Below are 26,869 nucleotides of genomic sequence, written 5' to 3' on the forward strand. Positions count from 1 at the left end.
GGTTCCAGTCCTGGAACATCACAGAGACACTGTGAGATGTTGGGCAAGTTATGTGATTTCTCTGTGTCCTGGTTTCCTCCTCAATAAATGGGGTAATACTAGTGAACCTGTATCACAGGGTGGTGAGAATTAAATGCATTCACACCATGGGCCCTAGAACCATGTCTGGGACATAGTAACCATTCAGTCGCGGTGAGCTGCCCAGCGCCCTCCAGCACTGTATGACTCTGACAGATGAGGGCCTACCATCAGTCGGGGCCAGATTAACACGCTCAGGGGCGCACGGGGCAGGGCTGTAGCACAGCTTTGATTCTGCAGCCTGAGTTTTCGGACATTGCTGTGTACTCTGCTGGAGCAGCACACTGAAAGCAGAGCGAGCTTGTACCCAGCATAGAAGCTGCTAGTTTGTTCTGGATCTCGACCCTGTTCCCCACTCTTGGGACCATCTTCCCACTCCTGAGACCATGTTCCTCACCTCTTGCTGGGGAGGGTGCCTGTTCTGTTGAGTCACAGCCAGCTCCATCCTCAATTTAGCTCTGCAGCTTCAGCAGGGCATCAAGACCATGGGTGTGTGAATTACAGCCCCAAGGATCTTATTAATAAAACACAGCACACCTCCCACCACCCATCCTCCCAGACCTCTTGGTTATTATCATAGCATCAAGTCTAGACTTCCCAGCATGTCACCCCATGGTGTCCTTTATCTGACCCCCAGCTGAACTCTGTTCCAGGCACAGTGGACTGCTCCCCTTTGTAACATGTGGTGAACTTCAGAGACCAAGCCTGGGACTTCCCTGGTGGTCTGGTAGCTAAGACTTTGCTCCCAGCGTGGGCAGCCCGGGTTTGATCCCTGGTCGGGGAGCTAGATCCCACATGTTTCGCCTGAGTTTGCATGCCACAACTAAAGATCCCGTGTGACGCAGCTAAGACCCCGTGCTGCCAAGTAGATAGATAAATAGATACTTTAAAATAAATAATCAAAGACTCTGAGCCTTTCTTATGCTTTTTCTCAGTCTGGGTTTTCTCCTTTCCTCCCTTCGAGTATGATTATCTGCCATGGCTCAGCCTTCATGCAGTCTTTTTGTCTGTTGTTAATCATTAGTGGTTCATATTCTTGGCCTCCTCCGCTGGACTGTAGTCTGTTCAAGGACAGGGTCCATGCTTTCTTTGTCTCTGACCCCTCTGTGGTCCCATGTCTGATAAATGCTTTTGGGGTTGAGCTCAATACCATCGAGGTCTGAGTACCTTACGGAGCGCAGCTGTGCTCTGTTGTGCCAGAGAGAAACAGAAAGAACTGCCCTTGGGGAGAACAAGGTCCTTGGCACAAGGCTGCTGGCACGAAGACTCTGGCATTAAATACCCAGCTCAGAGAAACTAAGATGTCTCTCTTCTTTTCATTTTTTGGCTGCACCGTGCGGCATGTGGGATCTCAGTTCCCCGACTAGGGACGGAGTCTGTGCCCCTGATTGGCAGCATGGTTTCTTAACTATGGGACTGCCAGGGAAGCCCCTGTCTTTTCTGAGGTTCCTTGAGAAGAACATTTGCTGCTTCAGCATCTGCATCTGTCCATGAAATCCTCCGTGGTCTGTTCAGAACATCGTTGTGTCTGCAAAGAATTGGCCACCGCTTGACCCATTGTCTAAATAATGGTAGCAGTCTCTGTTCTTCTCATTTTCCTGGAGTCGCTAATTGTTGATTTGTACCAAATTTAGACACTCAAGGCCTTCTTTGACACAGTAGGCTTGCTTTGTTGCAGAAACTATAAAATCTCGCTTTTAAAAGGTGTCTTTGAGGGAGGGGTGATACAAAAGGACTTAACAAAGTTGAGTCTAGTTTCAAGCCATGACCCCATTAAATCTCAGATCCCAGCTGTCCAAGGCATGCTTTCGCAATACATGTGCCCTAAGATTTATAGAAGATAAGACAACCAAGTATACCAGTAAGGGCCGTGAAATTCAAATAATTATAAAGGTGCTGAAGAAAAGAATAAAGGATATGACATATCGATGACTCATACATCTTTGTATTTCCAGTGCTTACCTTGGTGCCTAGTACATAGAAATAAAAACAGCTACCATTTATTGAGTTCTTACTGTCTGCTTGCACTGTGGCATACCTTTCATTTAATCCTTATAGGAATTCTATGAGGTTTTGCAGATGAGAAAAATTAGGTTCAGAGAGGTTAAGTAATTTGCTAGCAAGTAAAGGAGAAAACCTAATGACTGTTGGCTATAATGGGACCTTAAAGCCATATTCAGGAAATACTTTAGAACCTAAGTTTTTCCCTTTAGACTAAAATCCCTTCTCCACACCTAAGTGGACTTCCGTGTTCACACAGTTTTGGCATCTGTGTCAGTGAGGACCAGTTGTACAGTAATTTTCTTCTAACCCTTTTTATACTTAAAAGGATCTATTAACTTGCCCCTTGGCCTTAAATGAGCTGTTCCTTAAATGTGTTTTCTTAAGGCCCCTTCCCTTGCTTTGGGGGCAGTATCCATTTATCTGGTTCATTTTGGCACGATGTCTGGTATCCCCACTGCCCTCTTACAAGGCAAAAACCGAGCCCATGTTTCCTGTGGAGGAGGTGGGACCCAGCTGGGGCTGATGCAGGGATCCATGCCTGGCTCTCACACGTCCTTCCTGCTGTGATGTACCTGGTGATGCAGTTTCTCTGATCCGGCCCTTTCCTCCCTCCCTGGACCCAGCCTCCATCACTAGTAGGGAACATCCCTCTCGGTTGGCCCCCTTCACCCTGCCAACAATCTTTCTGCCACAAATTGGACTCCGCATGAAGCAGCATCAGGTACTTTGTGTTAGGTTTTCACACACCAGCCATTGCTCTTCTTGGCCCTGTGGCTTTTTAAAAAGATACTTATTTTCGGTGGCACTGACTGGGTCTTTGTTGCTGCCTGTGGGCTTTCTAGGTGCAGCAAGCGGGGGCCACTCTTCGCTGCAGTGTGGGCTTCTCGTTGTGGTGTCTCCTCTTGTTGCAAAACATGGGCTCAGTAGTTGTGGCACACAGCCTTAGTTGCTCCGCAGCTTGTGGAGTCTTCCCAGACCTTGGATCAAACCCGTGTCCCCTGCATTGCAGGCAGATTCCTGTCTACTGTGCCACCAGGAAGTCCGGTGCTGAGCTTTTTAGTGACACTTCCCTTGTGAACGTGGGCCTAGAGCTCAGGACCAGGCTGCTGGGGAGACTGAGGTGGGCGCTTTTCCTGCTCTTCCTGTGTTACTGGCTGGCCTTGCGTCCCGCAGCTCTGCTCCTTCTTCACTCCACCCGCGTCTGCCGTCTCTTCCGTGATCCCTGCTTCTCAGGTGTCATCTCTTTGGGGAAAGAGGAGGGCCGTTCCCTGGAACTGACACAAGTGTTCGCTCTCTACCTCTGGAAGTTGTCTTACCTCTCTGAACTTTTTCCTCATCTGACAAATGAAACTAAATGATAACCAGATTCTTTTTTTCAATTGAGTGAGAGTATCTAATTCCTATCTAATCATCCTATGTAGTAAATGACATTTGTTCCTCTCAGTGATTTTGTGATGGGAAGTAGCTTATATGGGATCAGACATAGGGAATACCATCAAAGTATGTGAGTCGCATTGGTTCATATGCCATTTCTTCAGCACGTGAATGATTTGTGCCACCAAGGAAGAAGACGAGGATGCAGGAAGCTTCAGAGGAGTGTGGCACACACGATGCCTGTTCACCCCTAGCTCCCCTTGGCTCCATTTGGTCACGTGTCCTGTTTTAGAATTGTTCTCTGGTGGTACTCTCTGGTCTTTTGATTTTGTACTTGGGTGCATAACTCAGCAGCCTTCCTTACACACCCCTTTATCACACTAGTAAATGTGTTTTTATCAGGATTGTTGCTGTTTGGTTACTGTTCTAGGTACAAAATCTGCAAAGAATTTGAGTGACGTGCCTCAATCCTGTATGTTTTATAAGCTCTGTTATTTCAGTGATTTTGCAGAACACATTTTTTTTTTTATATACAAGTTGTTTTATAGCAGAGATGTTTGCATTGATTTCCCTTTTTACCTTCATCTACATTTTGTATTGATCATTTCATGGAAGCAAAACCTTTGGCCTGGACCAAGCTAGGACCTAGAGGTGATGGGAGGGACTTGAGGCAGATGTCTGTTCACACTCTCTCACCTGAACTATTGCATTAGATCCCTGTCTGGTTTCTACTTAAGTTCTTGACCCTGAACGGCCAATTTTGACATATAATCCAAAGTGAAAATCAGATGTTGTTGCTTTAAAAATTCTTAAGTTATTTTCTGTGAATTATCAGGACTGAGCAAATGAGTAACTATGTTGATGTATTGGGGGCTAAGGGTCTAAATGAAAGAAAGCAGATACAAACATGGAATAGAGGAAAGCAAGGAAGGGCCTAGTGATGTTGGATCAGAATTAAAAATCTCAGCATAAACTCTTTCTTTCTCTTACACATATACTCACAAGTCAGATTCTTAGCTAGATCTGTTGTAAGGGCTTGGGGCTATGATATCCCAGAAGCAATGAGCACACCAAGCATCCAAATCTTGGTTTAAAATTTTAAAATCTACTGAAAGGAATGGAGGGCTCCTTGGAGAAATGGCCAATTGCAGGGCTAGGGCAGGCAAAGCACAAGGTAAGCCCAGAACGGCTTGTGCCATGGAGTACAGAAGTGCTCAAAACCCCAGGGAGCATGTTAGGTACAGGATCTAGTTTGGAACAGTTTAAGCCTCAAAAGAAATTAAAGGGTCTTTTGGACTCTGTGGGAGAAGGCGAGGGTGGGATGATTTGGGAGAATGGCACTGAAACATGTATAATATCATATGTGAAATGAATCGCCAGTCCAGGTTCGATGCATGATACAGGATGCTCGGGGCTGGTGCACTGGAATGACCCAGAGGGATGGTATGGGGAGGGAGGTGGAAGGGGGGTTCAGGATGGGGAACACGTGTACACCCAAGGTGGATTCATGTTGATGTATGGCAAAACCAATAAAATATTGTAAAATAATTAGCCTTCAATTAAAATAAATAAATTTATATTTAAAAAAAGAAATAAAAGTAATGGATTATAAAATATTGAAAAGGCTATATGAGTCTATGTTGATTATGTTGGTGCTTAAAAAATGAGGGAGGGGGAAAGGGGAAGCTCCTTTTTATAGTAAAATGCCACTAATAAATTAGAGGGAAGGATCAAGTTGGAAAACCTTCATGTTGCAGCCACAGTGGAAGTATTTGATTAACCACTGAATAGAAGTTAGTTGGGGAACAGAATACTTACACAGTCTAGGAGCGTCCCCCATAGATCACTTATTTCTCAGGGAAAAAGGCACTTTTACAGCAGAGCCCTGGGGGATGGCACCTTGACCAAGTGACTGTCATAGGTGATATCACCTGTCATGGGGAAGCTTTCACAGGTATCTCCAGGAGTGTCCTGTGGAGGGCCCACAACCCTTTCATGGGATCCCTGCCAACAAACAGATGAAGGTGTGTCGCACAGAACCAGGGGCCTGAGCTCTTCACACATGTTATGGTCTTCATCAACAGAGGAGGGCTATGGAACCAGGATAAAGTGACCAGGGAGATGTGACATCTAAATGCACAGTGTATAGTGCAGGGTTGGATCCTGGGTGGAGGGAAAATTGCCATAAAGGAGAGTTGTATTCAGCTTTTCTGCTGTTGTGTTTCCATTTGGTAATTGCACTGGGTAATGTTCCAGGTGGCACTAGTGGTAAAGAACCTGCTTGCGAGTGCAGGAGATGTAAGAGATGCTGGTTCCATCCCTGGGTGGGGAAGATCCCGTGGAAAAGGGCATGGCAACCCACTCCAGTATTCTTTTCCTAGAGAAGCTCATGGACAGAGGAGCCTGGCGGGCAATAGGGATGTAAAGAGTCCAACCTGACTGAAGCACCTGAGCACACACAGATGCACACAATGTAAGAGAATACCTTGTCTTTGAAGATATGTACTCTTCAGAGGAAAGGGTCCTAATCTCAGCAACTTACTCTCAAGAGGTTCAGGGAAAAAGTGTACGTATTATACATATATATAAAGGGAGGGTGTGTAGCAGAATCTTGACAATGTGATATTTCAGTAATATTTTTTATGGTGATGCTGTATTTTATAAGACTTCCCTGGTGGTTCAGATGGTAGAGCGTCTGTCTACAATGTGAGAGACCTGGGTTCGATCCCTAGGTTGTATATATGTGCAGATTTTACTTTTTTTCCCCCAGTTTTATTGAGCTGTATTTGACATATAACATCGTATAGGTTTTAGGTATGCAGCATAATGAATTGATATATGTATGTTTTGCAAAATGATCACGACAGTAAATTTTGTTAATATCATCTTACATAGTTATTTATTTCTCATGATAAGAATTTTAAACATCGACTTACTTAGTTTTCAGATATACAATATGGTGTGGTTACCTATAGTCACTGTATTGTACATTACTTCCCAGAACGTATATCTGGATGTTTTTGCCTTTTGACCATCTTGGCCCATTTTCCTCATTCCCCTTGCCTGGCCTCCGTCAACTGCTAATCTGTTTTCTGTCTCAGGTGAGTTTTGTTTTATTAGATCAGACATGTTTGTCTTTCTCTAATTTATTTCACTTAACATAATACCCTCAGGGCTCCTCCGTGATGAACCGAAAAGCAGGATCTCCTTGTTTTTTTTATAGCTGAATGTCATTGTAATATTTGTGTTACTTCTGTATATCTGAAATAATTCAAAATAAAATGTTTAATTTCTAAAAAAGATATGAAGTAGGTACTTCCCTGGTGGTCTACTAGTTAAGACTTTCCCCCTTACAGTGCAGGAGGGGAGGGTTTGATTTCTGGTCGGGGAACCAAAATCCCACATGCCTCACAGGCAAAAAACAAAAAGCAGCATCGTGAGTTCAATATAGACTTTAAAAATGGTCCACAACACAAAGAAGCTTTAAAAAAAAAAAAAAAAAGAAATGAAGTAAACAAAGCAAAATATTAGTATTGCTTTAAACCTCTAGGTATCTCTTATATTATTTTCTGTATATTTGAGCTAGTTAATCTCAGATGGTAAAAATTAAAAAATAATATTTAAATACATTAAGTACTTTTTTTTGCATCTTTACTAGAATATTTTACTCGTCTACTCAGGCTATGGTTTTTCCAGTAGTCATGGATGGATGTTAGAGTTGGGCTATAAAAAAAAGCTGAGTGCCAGAGTATTGATGCTTTTGAACTGTGGTGTTGAGAAGACTCTTGAGAGTCCCTTGGACTGCAAGGAGATCCAACCAGTCCATCCTAAAGAAGATCAATCTTGGGTGTTCATTGGAAGGACTGATGTTGAAGCTGAAACTCCAATACTTTGGCCACCTGATGTGAAGAGCTGACTCAACAGAAAAGACCCTGATGTTGGGAAAGACTGAGGGCAGGAGGAGAAGGGGATGACAGAGGATGAGATGGTTGGATGGCATCACCGACTCAATGGACATGGGTTTGGGTAAACTCTGAGGGTTGGTGATGGACACGGGGGCCTGGCGTGCTGCCGTTCAAGGGGTCGCAAAGAGTCGGACATGACTGAGTGACTGAACTGAACGAGAACATTAGTTCTTGTATTTTTTCACTGGTACACATGTCATTGAAATTTTATTCACTGGACAGTCGTCAGGTTTTACATTGGATTGAAACAAGTTCTTCTTTTGTGTGGTCTAGAGGTTCTGGGTGTGCTAAGGAACTTGGTTCTGCACCACAGGAAAGCAGCCCCTCAAACCACTGCTCGTTTGTCTGGTCTGTTGTGGGTATAATGCTGGCCTCACGGGTCCTTCAGGTTGTAGTCTCTGTCTGACTTCGGTCTTGCTTCTACTCCTGCACTTAGCAGACTGTATAATATTATATTGGTCACAACATTATTCTTGATTGAGTTAAAGGAGCCCTGCCATTTTCACTGGAGGCTCGCCAACTTAATTGTATGGCTCCTTGGCTGTCCACTCTATAGTCACAAATCCTGGACCATGTGGTCCGGGCTGTTATTCCCTTCTGTTAGGAGTGCATTGTACCCTGATGGGCCTTTGTCTAATTTGGTAGACCCAGAAGCAGAAAACTATCAATGCAGAAATGCCATGCAGTTTATTCCTTGGATGGGTAGTGAAATATCTAGACTCACTTAGAAAATAACATTTGGTTATGTTAAGGGGCTTCCCAGGTGGCTCAGTGGTAAAGAATCCACCTTCAGTGCAGGAGAAGTAGGTTCAAACCCTGGGTTGAGAAGATTCTTTGGAGAAGGGAATGGCTACCCACACCAGTATTCTTATCTGGAGAATTCCATGGACAGAAGAGCCTGGCAGGCTACAGTCCACGGGGTCATGAAAGAGTCAGACACATCTCAGTGATAGACAATAACAGCAACAGTCTTATCAAGGAGCAGATGTTAGCCCTGGTTGGGTTCTCTTTAAAAGCCAGGCTTTCTTGTAGTTGTGGAAAGAAAAGAGAACTGGTGAATCAGTTTGGTTTAAAGGAAAATGAAACTCATTCCAATTCAGTATTTCTTTTCTCCCAGTTTGGATTACAAGAGTACTTACATTTTCACACTATTTTAAAATTCATGTGCTGTAGCGTCAGTTCCTGGAAAGCAAAAGGCAGAAATGGACCATGTGGGACTTGAAGAATTCATTTATTTGCTTGTGTTTGAAGCTAGAGGTGGGTTTGGGGTGAAGTTGGGTGGAGAGGTTAAAGGGGAGAAATTTGGTTCTTTTTTTAGAGAGAGGAATAATCCTGAGATTCTTGGAATTTTACTTTCTTTTATCATGGTTGGACCGCTGAGTATTTGGCAAGAAAGAATCCTTTGGGGCAGACTTCCTTTGGTCTTATGTTGGTGTCAAGGGTACTGAAACCAATTGAGACCTGTTTCATTCTTAAGAGTGCTTGTTACTATTTCGTGTTTATTTTTCAGTGCTGACCACTGCCCATCTCTTTCTCTACCACACAACCAGGGTCGGTTTCTACATGGTTATTCTCCTTGAACCTGAGAGTTTATAATAGAATTGTTTCCTTTTTTGGGCAACCTTAAAATATAGCAAGAACTTTCAAGTCCAGTCAGTGCCTCACAGGTTGTATTATGATGTACCTGGACTCCGTGTCCGTGTGTGTGTGTATGTGTGAGAGAGAGAGATTGATGTAGGTATGTATATAATTTACGTTAAAGTCAGTTAGAACCGTTTTTTTTGTTTTGCAAAATAAAAACACTTTGCAAACTTTTAAAGCACTTTATCAATAGTAATGAGTGTAGTTGATATCATTAAAATCTGTTTTCCTTTTCTGCTTCCTAGGACAGCAAACCCAGGACTTACTGTTTTCTTCAAAGAAAGTCTCCTGTCTCCCTGCCTCTGTTTTGACCTTCTCTAACTCAAGTTTCTTCAATAACCCATGCTTTTTGCCTTTTCTTTCTCATGTTTGGAAGATAAAGATGGAAACCCCGTTGATATGCCAGCTCTACAGCCCACTAGTTGTGAGACCTCAGGGCTCAACTTTCCTGATCCTTAAAATAGGGTCACAGTCCTCGGCACGGGAAGCATTCCCTTCCTTGCTTTTTGCTGCCCCTCAGTCTCCTCACTGTGCTCCCTCTTAGAGTCTCTTCTGTTGGCAAGTTCCTCTAAAGTCCTCCCAGGCAGTTAGCTGGCTCTTTCCCTTGGTGCTTTGTTAGCCCTGTGGTTTTGGTAAGTTTCATCGACTTTTCAGGAAGCCCAGTTCTTGTGTCACCCTCAGTTGCATGTAGCCTTTAAATGGGGAAGCAGCGCAGAAGAATTCCCACACAGCACCTGGGGAGGGAGGGTGGACGTGTCTTTGTCAGAAGATGCTGTAGGCTTTCCCAGGACTTCAGCCCTTCAGATGCTAGCAATGAGAAGAATGGAAAGAAAGCTCAAGAGAAAGAGGGACAGTGAAGTCCCACCTCTGAGGGGGGTGGACCAGGCACAGAGCGAGCTGCACTGGCCTGGCGCTTGCCGGTGATGGTCCTACAGAGAGGCTGTGTGGGCTGGCCCACCTCCTTGCTCCCATGCTGGCTCCCCTTGGGCTGGGAAGCCCTCTGGTTGTGCAGCGGCTGTGTCTGCAGCTCAGAAACAGACCTTGGCTGGGCTGCCTCAGGGAGAAGGCGTGAGCTGCACCCTGGGCTCCAGTCGGGTCTGGGACATTGGCGGGGGATGGCGTGGGATAGATGCTAAACCTGCTGCCACAGGGCCCAGGAGTGCATGTTTCCTGCCTGTGGCCTTTCATCCTCTCTGGCCAGACTCAGATGGAAAGCCCACAGCTCTGTGCACTCTCAACCGGACAGACATGGTGGTGTTGCCTGGTGTAAACTGGACACGCATTTCTTGATTTGTGTACAGTTGTGAAAGACAGTGCACATCTCACGAAGCTACCCCCTAGAAATCAGAGTGTCTTTATTCAGCCAATGTGTGGCAGAGAGGCAGGCCGAGCACAGGACCCAGGCTGGAGGGTCACTGCCGGTCAGGGACTCTGTTTCCTCAGCTGTGAGAGTTTCTTGCCATTAATTGAGATACTATTTATCATAGTACTTGGGAACATCTTGGGCCTTCCCAGGTGGCTCAGTGGTAAAGTCTCCACCTGCCAGTGCAGGAGATGTGGGTTCAATCCCTAGGCCAGGGAGATCCCCTGGATAGGGAAACGGCAACCCACTCCAGTATTCTTGCCTGGGAAATCCATGGACAGAGGAGCCTGGCATGCTGCAAGTTCATGGGGTAGCAAAAGAGTCAGACATGATTTAGCAACTAAACAACAACGACAGAAGCACCCAAATAGGTGGTGTTTATTCATATGAGGAGCTGTATGAAGCTGAGAGAGAGGGAGAGAGGAAAGAGAGAGCGTGTGTCTGTGTGGGTGTTCTGTGTGTGTGACTGTGTTCACCCTGCCAGCCAAGAGCTGAGATATTACTAGAGGGGATAATGCATGAGTGTTTATACAGCCTGGTTGAAGGTGATTATCTGCGTATTTCTGATGGCTTTAAAGAGCTCCAGGAGCTCAGTGGGGACAAAGCTTTTGGAGAGGGTGAGCTGGTCTTTAAAAGATGGACGTGGAGGGGCACTGACTTTAACAAGAACTAGAGAGAGGGCCCCTGGGCGGAGGGAATGGTCTGATGAAAGGCAAAGATTTAGGAGCAAATGGGGCCTGTACATGCCATGGCATTAATGGGTTGGGTTGAAGCATCAGTTTGGATTTGTCCTCTGAGTGGTTGGGAACCAGTGAAAAACACTGAGCTGAAGGAGTGTCAGGATGACAACTGAGCTTGAGGGCAAATGATCTGGCAGCAGTTTGAAAAGGTGGAGTAGAGCGAGACCAGAAGCTGTCTTAACTGGAATAGTGCTAGGAAAGTACATAAAAGACTTGTTCACCTCCCAAGAGTATTATCTTTTCCAGTTTTTTTGAGTTATAATTGATGGATAGTACTGTATAAGTTAAAGGTGTCCGGTGTAGTGATTTGACTTACATACATCATGAAATGATGATCACAGTAAGTTTAATGAACATCTATGGTCTCATAAAGATGCAAAATAAAATAAATTTTTGCTAGTGATAAGAACTCTCGGGATTTGCTCTCTCCACCGCTTTCGTGTATGACATGCAGCAGTGTTAAGTGTGTGTGTGGGTTGCTGGTTATGGCCCCGACCCTCATATTTCGAAGTTTGTACATTTGACTGCCTCCATCCAGTTCCCTGTCCCCAAAACCTGACTCCTGGAACTGCAGATCTGACCCCTTTTTCTATGAGTTTGTTTCTTTGTGTGTTTGTTTTTGAAGTGTGATTGATCTGCAACACTGTTAGTTCCTGGTGCACAACCTAGTGATTTGATATTTCTTCCCTTACAAAATGATCATCTCCCAATGTTAGTTTGAAGAGTAAATAAGACAGAAGACATGGAGTTCCATTTGAAGATGAATCAGGATGGGCCAGGTCCGAGCATCCTAGCCCCATGGCAACAGTTGAGCACCCCGACACGGTGACTTTAGGCCAGGCGGACGGCCCTGGGTGAAGGAGCAGGGCTGCACATCTCTGTTCAGACAGGTTCCCACGCCCTCTGGCTTTGCCCCTCTCTTTCTCCTGGCTTTCATCCCCAGTTTGTCTCTTTTCCTTGTCTGGCTCTTGATTTCCTTTGTTTCCTGTTTCTGACCTGGGAATATCCAGTACCTGGGTTTGGATTTGCTCCTTTCCCTGGATTTGACCCTGACCGTTCCTAGGAAGAAGCTCTGCCCTCTCTGGTCAGTTGGAGTGTCCACATGTTCAAACCTGCCCCCGCACCGTCTCCCCCACTCTGCCGGGGGCCTGGGTCCCAGGACTGCCTCTAGCTTGGCCTCCTTGGAGGAGCTGGTCTCCGCCCTGCCCCATCACTCAGTCATGTCTGACTCTTTGTGACTCCATGGACCGTAGCCCGCCAGGCTCCTCTGTCCATGGGGAGTCTCCAGACAAGAATACTGGAGTGGGTTGCTATGCCCTCTTCCAGGGAATCTTCCCAACCCAGGGATTGAACCAGGGTCTCCTGCATTGCGGGTGGATTCTTTACCAGCTGAGCTACCAGGGAAGTCCCGAGAATGGTCTAGATAGGAGCATTTTAAGAGCCTGAGAGTTGAGTACAGATTCAAGTTCTGGCACCCCCATTGACTTCACAGATTTCATTGGATGGGGGATTGCTGAACTACTTTGAGCTTCAGTTTCCTCCAGGATAAAATGAAGATAAGATCTCTCTATCCCCTTTCCCCATTTGGTTGTGAGGTTTAAATGAGGTGAGGATTTAAGGATGGCATGGTGTCCTGTGAGTATCAGTAGTCTTTTTCTTCTGATCTTCCATTCCAGGGGAAGAACATTTGAACATACTTGTACTTAGGAGCAGGAAGGATTGAAGGCAAAAAGAGAAAGGGGCAGCAGAGGATGAGATGGTTAGATGGCATCACTGACTCAATGGACATGAATTTGAGCAAACTCTGGGAGATAGTGGAGGATGGAGGATCCTGGCGTGCTATAGTCCATGGGGCCACAAAGAGCTGGACAGGAGTTAGAGACTGAACAACAATACTTACGAGGCTTCCCTGGTGGCTCAGTGGTAAAGAATCCACCTGTCAATGCAGGAGACACGGGTTTAATCCTTGGGTTGGGAAGATCTGCTAGAGAAGGAAATGGCAACCCACTCTAGTATTCTTGCCTTGTAAATACCATTGTCGACTGAAAAATATTAGTCATAGTCTGTAAATAGTTATTTTATTCCAGAAGGCAGCATCCCAGTAGCTCTGAGAAAATTGCTCTGAGGAGGCAGGAGAGGAGGTCAGGCTATATACAGGTTTGCAACTAGGGGAGCAGGCAATCTGTACATCAGAGATTATTGTCAAGTAGAGAGGAAAACCAGATATTAAGGATTTAGCGTTCTTCTATGTCTGAGAAGACGCAAGCTTCTGGGCTCACTGAATTCATTCCTTTCATATGTCCCTTAGCTGTCTGGGACCAATCCTATTCTCTTTTTTTAATTTCTCATCCCTCTCCCCTTGCGCTCCTCCACCCCAGCACTAGTGGGTAGCGGCGTCTGCTGGAGCGCAGGCGTTGTGTTCCCTTTCGGGAGCCCTGGTTCACGTTTGGAGGCTTGAAATCACAGATGGCTGTCACATCCTTGTTTGGTTGGAGGCACTCCATTTCCCACCGTGGAGGGGGGAGCCCGGTGGGCTACAGTCCTTGGGGTTGCAGAAGAGGCAGACGGGACTAAGCAACTAAATAGCAGCAGCAACATGCCTACGACTGAAAGAACATAGCTGTGAGCTCAGCACGTCCCCAGCTCCATCTGTAGACTCGGTTTCCTTTCTTCCTCTTTTCTGCCAAAGCTTGCAAAAGGTTTGATGTGAAAAGTTTTGTTATTTATGCTCCAGCGCTTTCCACCACTGCCCTGGGGGAGGCCCCTGAGGTCCCAGGACAACCCGCAGCATTTTCCTTTGGAAAGAAGATTACTACATGTTGGCTTCACGCACCATGAGAACTGTACCTACAGGAACTTCTGGGCCAGACAGATTTCCATGAAATCCTAGCAGCATGGTCCATTTTCACAAGAATGTGTTTGAACAGATGCTGCCTAGCAAGCAAAGTGCCCGAAACCATTTATAACCCAGGGCGTGTCTGTCTCATTGTATCTGCAGATTTCTGTAAGCCTTGGTGTCTGGGACCTCATTGGAAGCATTTGACAAAGGAATACTGATGCTGGAGCAAAGCGAGGTTAGCCTGGGGGCCTCTGCTCTTTTGACTACTCTCTTGTTGATAGAATGTAAGAACTCAGGTTTAACAGGGTCACAGTTGGAAGGGACGTTGGCATGTCTTTCCCACCCCCAGTTTATGCGTAAGCCATTCCTGGTTGGCAAGAACTTATCTTATTAGAGGACATTTTCAGATGGTATGTGACTTTTCACAGTGATCTCCAAGGGCTCTTGCTGAGAAGTCCTTCTTTGACGTCTTTGAGCAAATGAAGAAGGGGGTTGCAGCCCCTTTGCCCCAGGACTCTGCTCTGCAGCCAGCATGGCCACCCTCACTGCCTTCTCCTGCCACAAGTGTGAAGGCCAGCCCCTCAAAGGCTTCCCTGCTGGCTCCTGCAATGCAAGAGACCCAAGTTCAGTCCCTGCGTCGGCAAGATCCCCTGGATGAGGGCCTCCCCATGGGTCGGGCATGCAGCCCACTCCCAGTATCCTGGGACATCCCCTGGACAGAGGAGCCTTGCGGGCTGCAGTCCGTGGGGTCACAGAGTCAGACACGACAGCAAGTAACTCTTCACTCCCCAGAGGATGGCGACCATTTGCGGGTGTTTGTGTCCATCATAAAGGGACCAGGGATGTCCAGCCAGTGTCTTCCTGCGGTCCTATGCTCTCTGCACGGTGGGGAGGGAGAAGGTGGGCACCCCTTTCCCGTCTTTAAAGCTGTAACGCAACCTGCTGGCCACTTGGTACGGGAAGAGGTAGTGCTCAGTGCGCAACTATCGGGGACCAGGTCCTCTTCTCAGAACGCAGACTTTAATGTCGGTCCCATTCGGACATCCCAGGAGTTGTAATCAGTGGCGAGGTCCCCGACTGTGGGTGGCAGCAAGTTTAGGTGCAGCGTCGTCAGAGCCGTGTGGCGGGGAGGGGGAGCCTCTGCCCCCAGAGCTGGTGCCCATGGTGCTGCTGGGCCTGCGGAGCCTCAGCACCAGCCCTCTGCCTGCTGGCGAGGAGGGGAGATGCGGCGTCAGCCCTGCACCCAAAGTTTCATTGGCCTGTTTTCCACGGTGGCCCCTGTGAGTCAGGAGGAGTCTGCTGCTGCTGCTAAGTTGCTTCAGTCATGTTCAACTCTGTGCGACCCCATAGACGGCAGCCCACTAGGCTCCCCTGTCTCTGGGATTCTCCAGGCAAGAACACTGGAGTGGGTTGCCATTTCCTTCTCCAATGCATAAAAGTGAAAGTGAAGTTGCCCAGTGGTGTTGACTCTTAGGGACCCCATGAACTACAGCCCACCAGGCTCCTCCATCCAAGGGATTTTCCAGGCAAGAGTACTGGAGTGGGGTGCCATTGCCTTCTCCGAGGAGGAGTCTACCAGGCAGTAAGTGACGGCAGCATTTGTGGGGAGACGCGGGCCTCTGCTTATGGAAGAGAGAATGAGGTCTGGAGCCCTTCACAGAAGAACAGCAAGTTATGAGGGTCCGCACCCTGTGCCCCACTCCCTGCCTGCAGGTTGGCACTTGGGAGCATCTGCCTTCTGACCATACACCACTTGGACTGTAGTTCTGGACTCAGCCTTCTTTTTGCTTGGAGGAGATGAAAAACTCGATTTTCCGTCCAGGGATGTATTACCAAATGTTGCAGCAACTTTCTCTTCCTAAGGCTGAACATTCACTGTTTCTTTGTTGTAAAAAGGACTCCTTTTCCTGTTCAATTTTCTGTACTGAGTCCTCCTTCCCCACTCCACACCCTCCACGGACTAAGTTGCTTCAGTTGTGTCCGACTCTGTGCAGCCCCATGGACTGTAGCCCGCCAGGCTCCTCTGTCCATGGGATGCTCCAGGCAGGAATACTGGAGTGGGTTTCGTGCCCTTCTCTAGGGGATCTTTCCACCCCAGGGATTGAACCCACATCTCTTACATCTCCTGCATTTGGCAGGCGGGTTCTTCACCACTAATACCACCTGGGACCGTCCCCGCCCCCCACCCCCCAAACCTTACCCTAAACTAAACCAGCTCTGCCTGTTTCCTTAATGCATGTTTGGCTCTGGTTCCTCTCCTGCTCACTTTTCCTTCTTAAAAAATTTTCTCATGGTGGCCGGGTGCGCTCTCTCTAGTCGCATTGTGTGGGCCTCGCGCTGCAGTGGCTCCTCTTCTGCAGAGCACAGGCTCTAGGCTCCGTGCGCTTCAGTCGTGGCAGCGCCTGGGCTTAGCTGCTCCACGGCTCGTGGAGCAGGGATCGAACCTGTGTCTCCTTCCTTGGCAGGAGGGTTCTCATCCACTGGACCACCGGGGAAGTCTTCACTTTTCCTTTTTATGATGGTATCTCTTCTTTCAAGAGTTCTTCCCCAACTGAGCCCAAGCTGCTGTCGTGTCCAGTGCTGGCCAGAAAGCTCACAATAGTCAGCTTTACCGCAGACTCAGATGTTTGGTTTTGGTGCTGGCCTCGCTCCTGTCATGGTGCTTGATGACTTAGCAAACACTTGCAAGCCTGAGGCCGGCGGGGAGGGGGTGGTGCGGTGGCAAGGGTCCACACGCTTGCACTCACACTGACTTGAAACACTCTGTTCTTGCTTCTTAGGTACCCAGATAAGCTGCTTCTCCCCCAGTTCTTTCTCATGGCGTCAAGCTTCCTTTGTGGACTCTTATTGCTGGGCAGCTGTCCAGCAGAAGGACTCCTTGCAGGGAGATTCCGGAAATCTTCCATTGTGTCTGCATAAGGTAACGGGGGATATTTCAGATCTCACCTCTTTTCTTTGCTTGCATAGGAACTGAGGTCCAGAGCAGCTGCACCAGTCCACAGCCGCCTGTGGCCAACCAGGGCTGTAACTCAGATCATAAAGCCATAGCATGTTAAAATCGGAAGGAACCTCTAAGATGACTAGATCCAACGCCTTCCTTTAGCAGATGGGAAACTGAGGCCCTCTGATTTTAGCTCTGTAGTGATTGGCACCTCATGTGTCTCAGTCACCTTTCTACCCTTGATGCCCAGGGATGTCTGAACCATAGGAGGCTCTCAGGCCATTTTTTAATGCCTCAAGGAGCTTTGTTAGAGAACAGCAGACCTGGGACTCAGAGCTTCCACCAGCTCCTATCCCACCACACGCAGGACCTCTTGGAAAAAGTAAGGACCAACCTAGAGGTCAGTAGCCTCCAGCCTGTGTGTTACTCCACCATCAAGAAGACCAGGAATGAATTCATTTGGGGCTGTTGGTTGCAGCACAGCTTTGGGCATACACGCCTTTGCTTTCCGATGGGTCCATATGCTGCAGGAAAGGGAGATTGCTGCCCAGGAGTTCGCAGTGTCCTGCAGAGAAGAGGAGCAGGCCAGGAGCCTGCGGAGAAGAAGAGCAGGCCAGGAGCCTGCCGGGGGAGCGCAGGGGCAGGGCACACAGGCTTCGCAGTGTGGGGCTTGGGCCAGAGCCCCCAGGTTTGTACAGGAGAATGTTCTCTGCATAATGAAACGGCTCCACTGGGTCTTCTCTGTGCTTGTGAAAGTGGGACTTTGTTTCAACTTGTCATTATTTTCAACCACTCGTCTTTTTGTCCATCATGAAAACAAGTAGAATGTGTATCTTGGGACTTCTCATCCACCAAAGAAATCATGGTATGTTAGCTGCTAAAAAGCCAGAGGCCAATATTTGAGGCTCTCCTGCCTTGAGCACATAGGATCCTTCTTTTTTAAAAAAGAACAGTGTAAATCATTTGCTGTGACTCAGACTTGTCCCCTTATGTCTGTGTATCACATGCCATTTGGCACAATGATGCTCTCCACTGACTCCCTTCTTCTTTGGGGTTGGGCTTTTCTCTCTGACTTTCTGCCTTGGCGTTGATTGGGTCCTCATCAACTTTGCATGCCTTAGTAGCCAGAGCAGCAGATAATAAGGATCTTCTGTGTGGATGGGCACAGTTATAGAAACTGAATGTCTTTGTTTGCACATCTAAATGCATGCTCTTGCAGTTTGGTGGTGGTTTAGTTGTCATGTTGTGTCTGACTCTCATGACCCCATGAACTGTAGCCCACCAGCCTCTTTTGTCCATGGGATTTCCCAGGCAAGAATACTGGAGTGGTTGCCATTTCTTTCTCCAGGATTATCTTCCTGACCCAGGGATCGAACCCACATCTCCTGCATTGGCAGATAGATTCTTTACCACTGAGCCATCAGGGAAGCTTTCTTGTGGTAGTTTAAGTCCATTTGTTTTAATGGTCTTCTGAGAATGGAAAGTTGTGATTAGTGGCTGGGCTGGGCGCTGATGGATCCACAGAAGAAGAATGTATACTCTGGGATTGTCCAGTGTAGGAGGTGGCAGGGATGTTAGAGACTGTGAAACTTCTAGAGCAGGAAGACATTCAAAGACTCTGATCCAGATGCATTTTACATGTGAGGATAAGGGCATCTTGGGAGGTCACGCCTAGGAGTTGACAGAACTAGTTGCTGGCTGTAAGGTGAAAATCAGGTCAAGACTCTTGATGAAAGTGAAAGAGGAGAGTGAAAAAGTTGGCTTAAAGCTCAACATTCAGAAAACGAAGATCATGGCATCCAGTCCTATCATCTCATGGGAAATAGATGGGGAAACAGTGGAAACAGTGTCAGACTTTATTTTTGGGGGCTCCAAAATCACTGGAGATGGTGACTGCAGCCATGAAATTAAAAGATGCTTACCCCTTGGAAGAAAAATTATGACCAACCTAGATAGCATATTCAAAAGCAGAGAACTTCTTCTGCCGCTTCTGGTGCTGCTTGTGTGCTCGTTCCGTGCGGACCTGGTACCTCTTTTGTGAAGCGGCAGCTGAGGAGACTCCGGCGCTCGCCATGGCGGACGAAAAGCCCAAGGAAGGAGTCAAGACTGAGAACAACGATCATATTAATTTGAAGGTGGCGGGGCAGGATGGTTCTGTGGTGCAGTTTAAGATTAAGAGGCATGCACCACTTAGTAAACTAATGAAAGCCTATTGTGAACGACAGGGTTTGTCAATGAGGCGGATCAGATTCCGATTTGATGGGCAGCCAATCAATGAAACAGACACACCTGCACAGTTGGAGATGGAAGATGAAGATACAATTGATGTATTCCAGCAGCAGACAGGAGGTGTCTACTAAAAAGGGAACCTGCTACTTTACTCCAGAATTCTGTTCCTCCAGACCAAGAAGACATTCTCGATTAGAAAACCGCAATTTGGTTCCACCACATCCTGACTACTACAGTATAGTTTCTCTTTCATTTTCCCCTTCCCCATTCCTTTATTGTACATAAAGTAACTGGTGTATGTGCACAAGCATATTGCGTTTTTTTTTAACTAAATGGCCAATGGTATGTTTTGATTGACATCAAATGGAGATGGGATGGGGAAAAATACTGATTCTGTGAAAATACCCCCTTTTCTCCATTAGTGGCATGCTCATCAGCTCTTATCTTTATATTCCAGTAAGTTATTTTGCTCTCACTGTTTAACAAAAAAAGAACAACATAAAAATTCTTGCGTACCTTGTTCGATTGGAGAATTTTAATGTTTTTCATTTATCATTGGAAAACCAAGGACAATTTTATAACTTTTTTGTACGTAGCTGTTACATGTAGGGCAATCTGTCTTTAAGTAGGGATAAATCACCCTAAAAGAAATGAATCCTAGATAGTTTTCCCTTCAAGTCAAGCGTCTTGTTGTTTAAATAAACTTATTGTTTAAAATGAAAAAAAAAAACAAAAAGAAAAACAAAAGCAGAGACATTACTTTGCCAACTAAGGTCTGTCTAGTCAAAGCTATGGTTTTTCCTGTGGTCATGTATGGATGTGAGAGTTGGACTGTGAAGAAGGCTGAGCGCTGAAGAATTGATGCTTTTGAACTGTGGTGTTGGAGAAGACTCTTGAGAGTCCCTTGGACTGCAAGGAGATCCAACCAGTCCATTCTGAAGGGGATCAGCCCTGGTATTTCTTTGGAAGGAATGATGCTGAAGCTGAAACTCCAGTACTTTGGCCACCTCATGCGAAGAGTTGACTCATTGGAAAAGACTATGAAGCTGGGAGGGATTGGGGGCAGGAGGAGAAGGGGAGGACAGAGGATGAGATGGCTAGATGGCATCACTGACTCGATGAACGTGAGTCTAAGTGAACTCCGGGAGTTTGTGATGGACAGGGAGGCCTGTCTGTAGGCCTGGCGTGCTGCAATTCATGGGGTCGCAAAGAGTCAGACACGACTGAGTGACTTAACTGAACTGAACTGAGGCTCCTTTTGCCTCTGCAGGGTTGGGGAAGTCTTGTAGAATGGTGTAGGTAGCTAAGCCGTAAGTTTTTGATGTTAGTGAAAGATGGAGCTCTTTTTCTGGTGATGGTAGTCTGGCTTGTTTTGGTAGAAGTTTGGCTGAAACTCTGAGCAGAGGTCTTTCCATATTCATAGGACTGGAGACAAAAAATTGAACAGGCCAAGTTGGAAGGACCTTGGTCAATGCCCTAGGCTTGAAAGGCCATTGGTGAGGAGTGAGGGGTAATGCAGAGTTCACCTAGCCCTCATAGGGTCTAGAACCTTGGTTCAAAGCATTTTAGCACCAATTAAATGAAAGGAATTTGGGATTGTCAGTGTCTCTAGTCTACTGCCAGCCAGAAGCAAAATTAAGGCAGTCCTCACTGAAGGAAGTCACTTCATCCAGAGCCTCAGACCCTTGCTCCGGTTTTTCGCATGTGGTGTTCAGCACTCAATCAGAAATAACTGGAGTACAGGAGAAATCCCAGAACTGGAGAGAGACCCTCGGACCATGAGAGCGCCCTCAGCCCCTTGCCATTGTGCCTGCCCAGTGTCCCCCTGCAGCACCAACCCCCTCTTTTTGATGAATGGAGGAGCCCCTTCTCCTGAATGAAGCCAGACCCCCTTGTGCCCCACCTGTGTTCTGGATCCCCCTCCCAGGTTATACGGACACCTCTCCCCATGTTTCTCGTCTGCATCCTCAGCCCTTCCCTTCCCAAGGGCTCTCTTCCCAGTGACGTTCCTGCAAGTCCACCTCTGCAATGCGTGCTCTTGTTGAGGTCCCCTCCGCCCTCCTTGTTGCTGATTTACTTCTCTCGGGGGCACGTGCTGCTTGGCTTCTCTGGTGTCCAGCCCTGCGGGCTGCGCCCTCCTGCGGGTGCTGTCTTGTCTCTTGGGGCAGCGTTGCCCTTCACCTGTCCTTGGGAAGCTGGGTTTCTCTCCCAGGGCACCTCCTCGGCACCCCTCCTGGAACCATCCCAGGCCCTGGTTCCTCTTACTTCCCCTGGGCTGTTGACTCCCATGTCTTCACCCCCAGCCTGGCCTTCTCTCCTGAGCTCCAGATCTGCATGACCCGCTGAACCCCAAGCTTGGACCCTTGGAGGTCTGGCTCACGCCTCCAGCACATCTTCAGAGCTGACCTTCCATCCCCTGCCTGTCCGCACTGTGACCTAGCTCGGTTCATGACACCAGCCACCCTGTTAGATCAGCCACAGATCTGAGGGCCACTGCGACTCTGTCTCCCTCCCTGCATCCTGTCCGTCATTGAGCCCTATCAGGTCTGTTTCCTTAAGCAGCTCTGAGCCCTTTGCCCCTCCGTCTGGCCCCTGGGACTGCCTGTCATCTTGGTCGCGTTCCACACGATCACAGGGGCTCTTTTCAGCCTGACTGTCATTTTCCTGGCTTCCCTGATAGCTCAGTTGGTAAAGAATCCGATGCAGGAGACCCCAGTTCAATTTGTAGGTCGGGAAGATCCGCTGGAGAAGGGATAGGCTACCCACTCCAGTATTCTTGGGCTTCCCTTGTGGCTTAGCTGGTGAAGAATCTGCCTGCAACATGGGAGACCTGGGTTTGATCCCTGGGTTGGGAAGATGCCCTGGAGAAGGGAAAGGCTACCCACTCATTTCCCTAAACAAACACCTCCAGTGTCCTTATGAAATGTCTCTATTTCTTAAAAAAAACAAACAAAAAAAAAAAACAACACAAAACTATTTTGGCTACCAAGTTCACTCCTTTCCAGCCCTGTGAACCATCGTCCCAACCTTGCCTCCGCATGCAGCCTCACCCCCCGGCACCCAGGGCCCTGACTTTCTAAAGGTCTCCTGTTCCTGATTGTTTCACTCACATTCTACTTTGAAGAGCCTTCCTAGCCCCGAATCCGGGGAACTCCTAATTTTGTTTTCTAGTCTCAGCTTAAATGTCATTTCCACCTAGAAGCTTCCCCTGAACCCTAGACTGAGGGTTGTTGCCAGTTCAAACTGCTTCCACGGCCAGGTACATGCATGTGAAGCTTCCAGGAATAGGACTGTGGGCTGGCTGAGTAGACAGTAGACCACATGCCCTGCCTCAGACATTCAGATCCTAGAAATGGGGCAGCAGCCGAGCAGACTATCTGTACCCGACCCTGGTCTGCATTGCTTGGTTGTGTATTCCCAAAGCAGCCTGCCCTTTGCATACGGTCATTACTTGGCCTTGTTTGCGAAGTTGCTTTGAAGTGAAGTGAAGTCGCTTAGTCATGTCCGACTCTTTGCAACCCCATGGACTGTAGCCCACTAAGCTCCTTGGTCCATAGGATTTTCCAGGCATGAATACTGGAGTGGGTTGCCATTTCCTTCTCTAGGGGATCTTCCCGACCCAGGGATCAAACCTAGGTCTCACGCATTGTAGGCAGACCCTTTACCGTCTGAACTACCAGGAAAGCCTAGTCATGTCCAACTCTTTGTGACCCCATGGACTGTATCCCACCAGGCTCCTCTGTCCATGGGATTCTCCAGGCAAGAATATTGGAGTGAGTTGTCATACCCACCCAGGGATTGAACCCTAATGTCTCCTGCATGGGCAGGTGGGTTCTTTACCACTAGCGCCACCTGGCGCTTGCCTTAATTCTTCTCAATTAATTCTTTATTTCCAAGACTCTTAAGTTCCATGAAGGCAGAGAGCATGACATGTCTTGTTCATCACTGTGCCCGAGGACTCTGCACCGTTCATAGTGGGTGCTTGGAACACACATGTAGATGGGAGGTGAGGAATGAGGTGGCTGCAAGTCCTGATCAGAGCCAGACTTGGTTCTCCAGGAGCCTTCTGACTTGTGCTCATGATGAGAGGGTTAGAAGCACAGACAGGGTTTATGTGAACACTTCTCAACTCAATTGTGATGTCAGAGCTAAAACGAGAAGACCCAGGGACTTCCCTGGTGGTCCAGTGTTTGAGAATGCCTTGCAGTGCAGAGGACAGAGGTTTAATCCCTGGCTGGGGAATTAAAATTCCACATGTCATGGGGCAACTAAGCCCATGCACCACCGTAAAAGATCCCACATGATGCAACTAAGACCTGCCGCAGCCAAAAAAAAAAGGACCCAGAACCCCCTGAAGAAGTGGAGCACTGATGTGTGTGTGGGCATGATTTGGCAGGGCTGTGATTCATACTGGCACTCCTCCGCACCTGCTTTTTTCATGTCTCCAGCCCTTTTCCTCCTCCCTTTCTCTCCCACCCCTTACTTCTGGTGACTCTAGTACCTGAGTTGTCTCTGGTGGAAATGTGGGTGCACTCAAAGGACCAGCAGCTGGCATCCCAGGACTGTTTGATAACTGGTCGTTTTTTGAGTGTTCTGTTCTCTTTGTTCAGGTTCATTAAGTAGGCAACTGTTAGGCATGATTTCTTTCTGAAACAGAAAAGCCAGTTTTTGACTGAAAAACAAACAGACAAAAACCAGAAGAAACCTAAAGTTAACAGAGTTGTCAGATCTTGCTATGTTTCCTTTAAGTGGATTCAAAGAAGCTTAGTTGGAGGGATTCTCTGAGGCTACCAGACCAGAGGTTTTCAAACCTTAGCATTTTCCATGTGAAAATACAGGACCCAGGGCCCCAGCCAGACTATTGAGTTGACACCTGTGGGTTTGAAACCTGTAGGATTAAGGCCCAGAATGTGATTTTTATCCACTTTTCAGGAGAGCCTGCTTTTGCTAGGCCAGATTAGGTTCCATTGTAGACACCGGTCATCTAAACCAGTGTTTCCCAAACTGTGTGCACGCAGATTACCTGGAGATCTTGTTGAAATTTAGATTCAGACTTTTGTATTTCTTTGGACGTCTCATTTTGTAGTGGTGGTGGTTTTTCTTGTTGAAAACTGGACATTGTTGAGAATATCTTGTAGCCCAGCCAGATAGGTTACTAAACAAAAAGGCAAATAGCAAAGCAATTTTGGATGAGGGAGGGATCAGAATCTGTAATCCAGAGTTGCTACAATATAGACTCAGATTCAGTAGTCCTGATGGGGGCCTGCATTCTGCATTTCTAACAAGCTCCCAGGTGATTCTGAGCGTGCTTGTCTGTGGATCACTTGTTGCAAAGCAAAGATCCCGGGCAGGGGCTGGCAGACTGACATATGTGCCCCAGCCAGATCCAGCCCATCACCCATTTCTGCAGATAGTTTCATTGGAACACAGCCATCCCCTTTCCTGTATACTTTACCTGTGTCTGCTTTTATGCCTAGTTGTGACAGAGGCCATATGGCTCACAAACATTTCCTGTATGGCCCTTTGCAGGAAAAAGTTTCCCACCCTAGATCCAGAGCTCCTAAGCCCTCCTGGATGATCCAGTGAAACAGAACTCACCACCTCACAGAACACTCCGTGCTGTGTTTGTGCTGATCTTTGGGAAAGTTTTTCCTTGCTTCCTTGTGACTCGGTTCTAATTCTATTAACAGGAGTCTTTTCTTCTTTCACACACAAATGCTCTGTTTGCCATCTTCTCTTTTCCAAGTCTCTCTTCCTGTTAGGTCCCTCCCAGAATGTCACTCAGCACAAAGCCTGCTGCCTTGGGTGTCTTCCTTTGAGTGCAGACTGGAATGACATACCACCTTTCTCCTCTCTCCTCTGTAAACCGCTGATGCATTAGTCTTCTGGGGAGCCCTTCACTCATTGGGCTTCGTGTAATTGAAGTTATCTTTAAGTACATTACTGTCCAAGCATCAGGCATCCAGGAACAGACATAATTTGTGAATCTTATGTGTCTCCTCCCCTATGGAATTTGTTCTTGATTAACGTGACCCCTACTGACTGATCCTGAAGTGTTAGGGTGTCACATCCTCCATGCTTCGCTTTTCTTTCCTGCACGTTCTGCTTGGATCCTAACCATGCTGTTGCCTTCTTTGACCATCTCTATGCTGCAGAATCTGAAATTGGAAAGAAATGGTCAGATTTTCTTTTATTTTTAGTTATCTGCTACACGTCTCCTCCCGGCTACTCTTGACTGTGGTGTCTCGTGTTCAGACTTTCTCATCTCAGCTCTGTCTCCCACGTCACTCCTCTCTGCTCTGAGTCTGTTCCTCCTTGTTTCTTTATTTCAACCAATGGCGCTACCACTCATGCCCTCACCTAAGCTGGAAACCCGGGATTATTAACCCTAGTTCTTCTCCTTTTCCATCCATCGCTTACAGTTGGGCACCGGAAGATATGTTTTCCCCTCTGTGTATTGAGTTGGCCAAAAAGTTCATTCAGATTTTGCCATAAGATGTTACTGAAAAACCTGAACTAACTCTCTGGCCGACCCAGTAGCTCTCAGATCTGTCTTCTCTGCTGCTGCTGGCTTGTTAGTGCTTATCACTGCCCCTCTCTGCTGCAGTAACCTCCTGCCTGCTGCAGTAACTGCCTGCCTCCAGTGTCGTCTTTTCTTCACAGCTGTAATAATCTTTCTAAAGTAAATTTCCAACATGCCCTCCACCAGTGGCTTCCCCATACTGTAGGAATTTCATAATTCAGTCCATGCTTTCCCTTTGTGTGGATTTCCTGGGACTGCTCTGACAAGCGACCACACACACAGTAATTTGAAACAACTGAGATTTCCTCTCTCCTAGATTTGGAAATCGGGGTGTCTGCAGAGCTGATGCCTACTCTGGGGCTCAGAGCGAGGGTCTGTTGGTGTCTGGCTGCTGGTTTCCGGTCACGGCCGGCGGTCTTGCTGGTCCTTGCCTTGTAGGTGCATCACTCTGGTTTCTGCCTCCGTCCTCACATAGCTTCTCCTCTGTGTGTCTCTGTGTCTTCTTATGGCCTGCTTAGAGGAATACCAGTCACTGGATTAGAGCCCACCTTAAGTTAGTTAGCTTGCTCCTTGGAAGAAAAGCTATGACAAACCTAGAGAACATATTAAAAAGCAGAAACATTACTTTGCTTACAAAGGTCCGTCTACTTAAAGCCATGGTTTTTCCAGTAGTCGTGTGTGGATTTGAGAGTTGGACCATGAAAAAGGCTGGGTGCCAAAAAATTGATACTTTAGAACAGTGGCATTAGAGAAGACTCTTGAGAGTCCTTTGGACTGTAAAATCAAACCAGTCAATCCTAAAGGAAATCAGTCCTGAATATTCATTGGAAGGACTGACGCTGAAGCTGAAGCTCCAGTACTCTGGCTACCTGATCTGAAGAGTCAACTCATTGGAAAAGACCCTGATGCTGGGAAAGATTGAAGGCAGGAGGAAAAGGGGACAAGAGAATGAGATGGTTGGATGGCATCGCAGACTCAATGGACATGAGTTTGAGCAAGCTCTGGGAGATGGTGAAGGACAGGAAAGCCTGGCATAATGCAGCCCATGGGGTCACAAAGAGTCAGGCATGACTGAGCAACAGAACAACAGCAATAACAACTTAAGTTAATATGACAGGCTTCCCAAGTGGCTCAGTGGTAAAGAATCCACTTGTCAGTGGGAGAAATGCAGG

General features: G+C 47.3%; 2 protein-coding genes across 2 annotated transcripts in view; both read left to right on the forward strand.

Moving 5' to 3' along the window:
* PANX1 (pannexin 1) overlaps positions 1-26,869 on the forward strand; it is a 51,645-nt gene that overhangs the window by 18,498 nt on the left and 6,278 nt on the right. The window contains 1 exon segment of the mRNA XM_068975851.1: positions 16,785-16,924. Coding sequence (XP_068831952.1) covers positions 16,785-16,924 — 140 coding nt within the window.
* Positions 18,947-19,388, forward strand: LOC138084542 (small ubiquitin-related modifier 2-like). Its single transcript, XM_068978866.1, has 2 exons — positions 18,947-19,171; positions 19,229-19,388. The coding sequence occupies exons 1-2, from the start codon at positions 19,018-19,020 to the stop codon at positions 19,303-19,305; spliced, it is 231 nt and encodes a 76-aa protein (XP_068834967.1). The 5' UTR covers positions 18,947-19,017; the 3' UTR covers positions 19,306-19,388.

The sequence above is a fragment of the Capricornis sumatraensis genome, chromosome 8, assembly GCF_032405125.1.
Source record: "Capricornis sumatraensis isolate serow.1 chromosome 8, serow.2, whole genome shotgun sequence".
Taxonomy (NCBI): domain Eukaryota; kingdom Metazoa; phylum Chordata; class Mammalia; order Artiodactyla; family Bovidae; genus Capricornis; species Capricornis sumatraensis.

Excerpts from the sequence above, each read along its gene's own strand:
- LOC138084542 (XM_068978866.1), top strand. The coding sequence starts at position 19,018 with ATGGCGGACGAAAAGCCCAAGGAAGGAGTCAAGACTGAGAACAACGAT. Across the intron at positions 19,172-19,228 it reads AGCCTATTGTGAACGACAGG|ACACACCTGCACAGTTGGAG; the intron begins GTTTGTCAATGA and ends TCAATGAAACAG.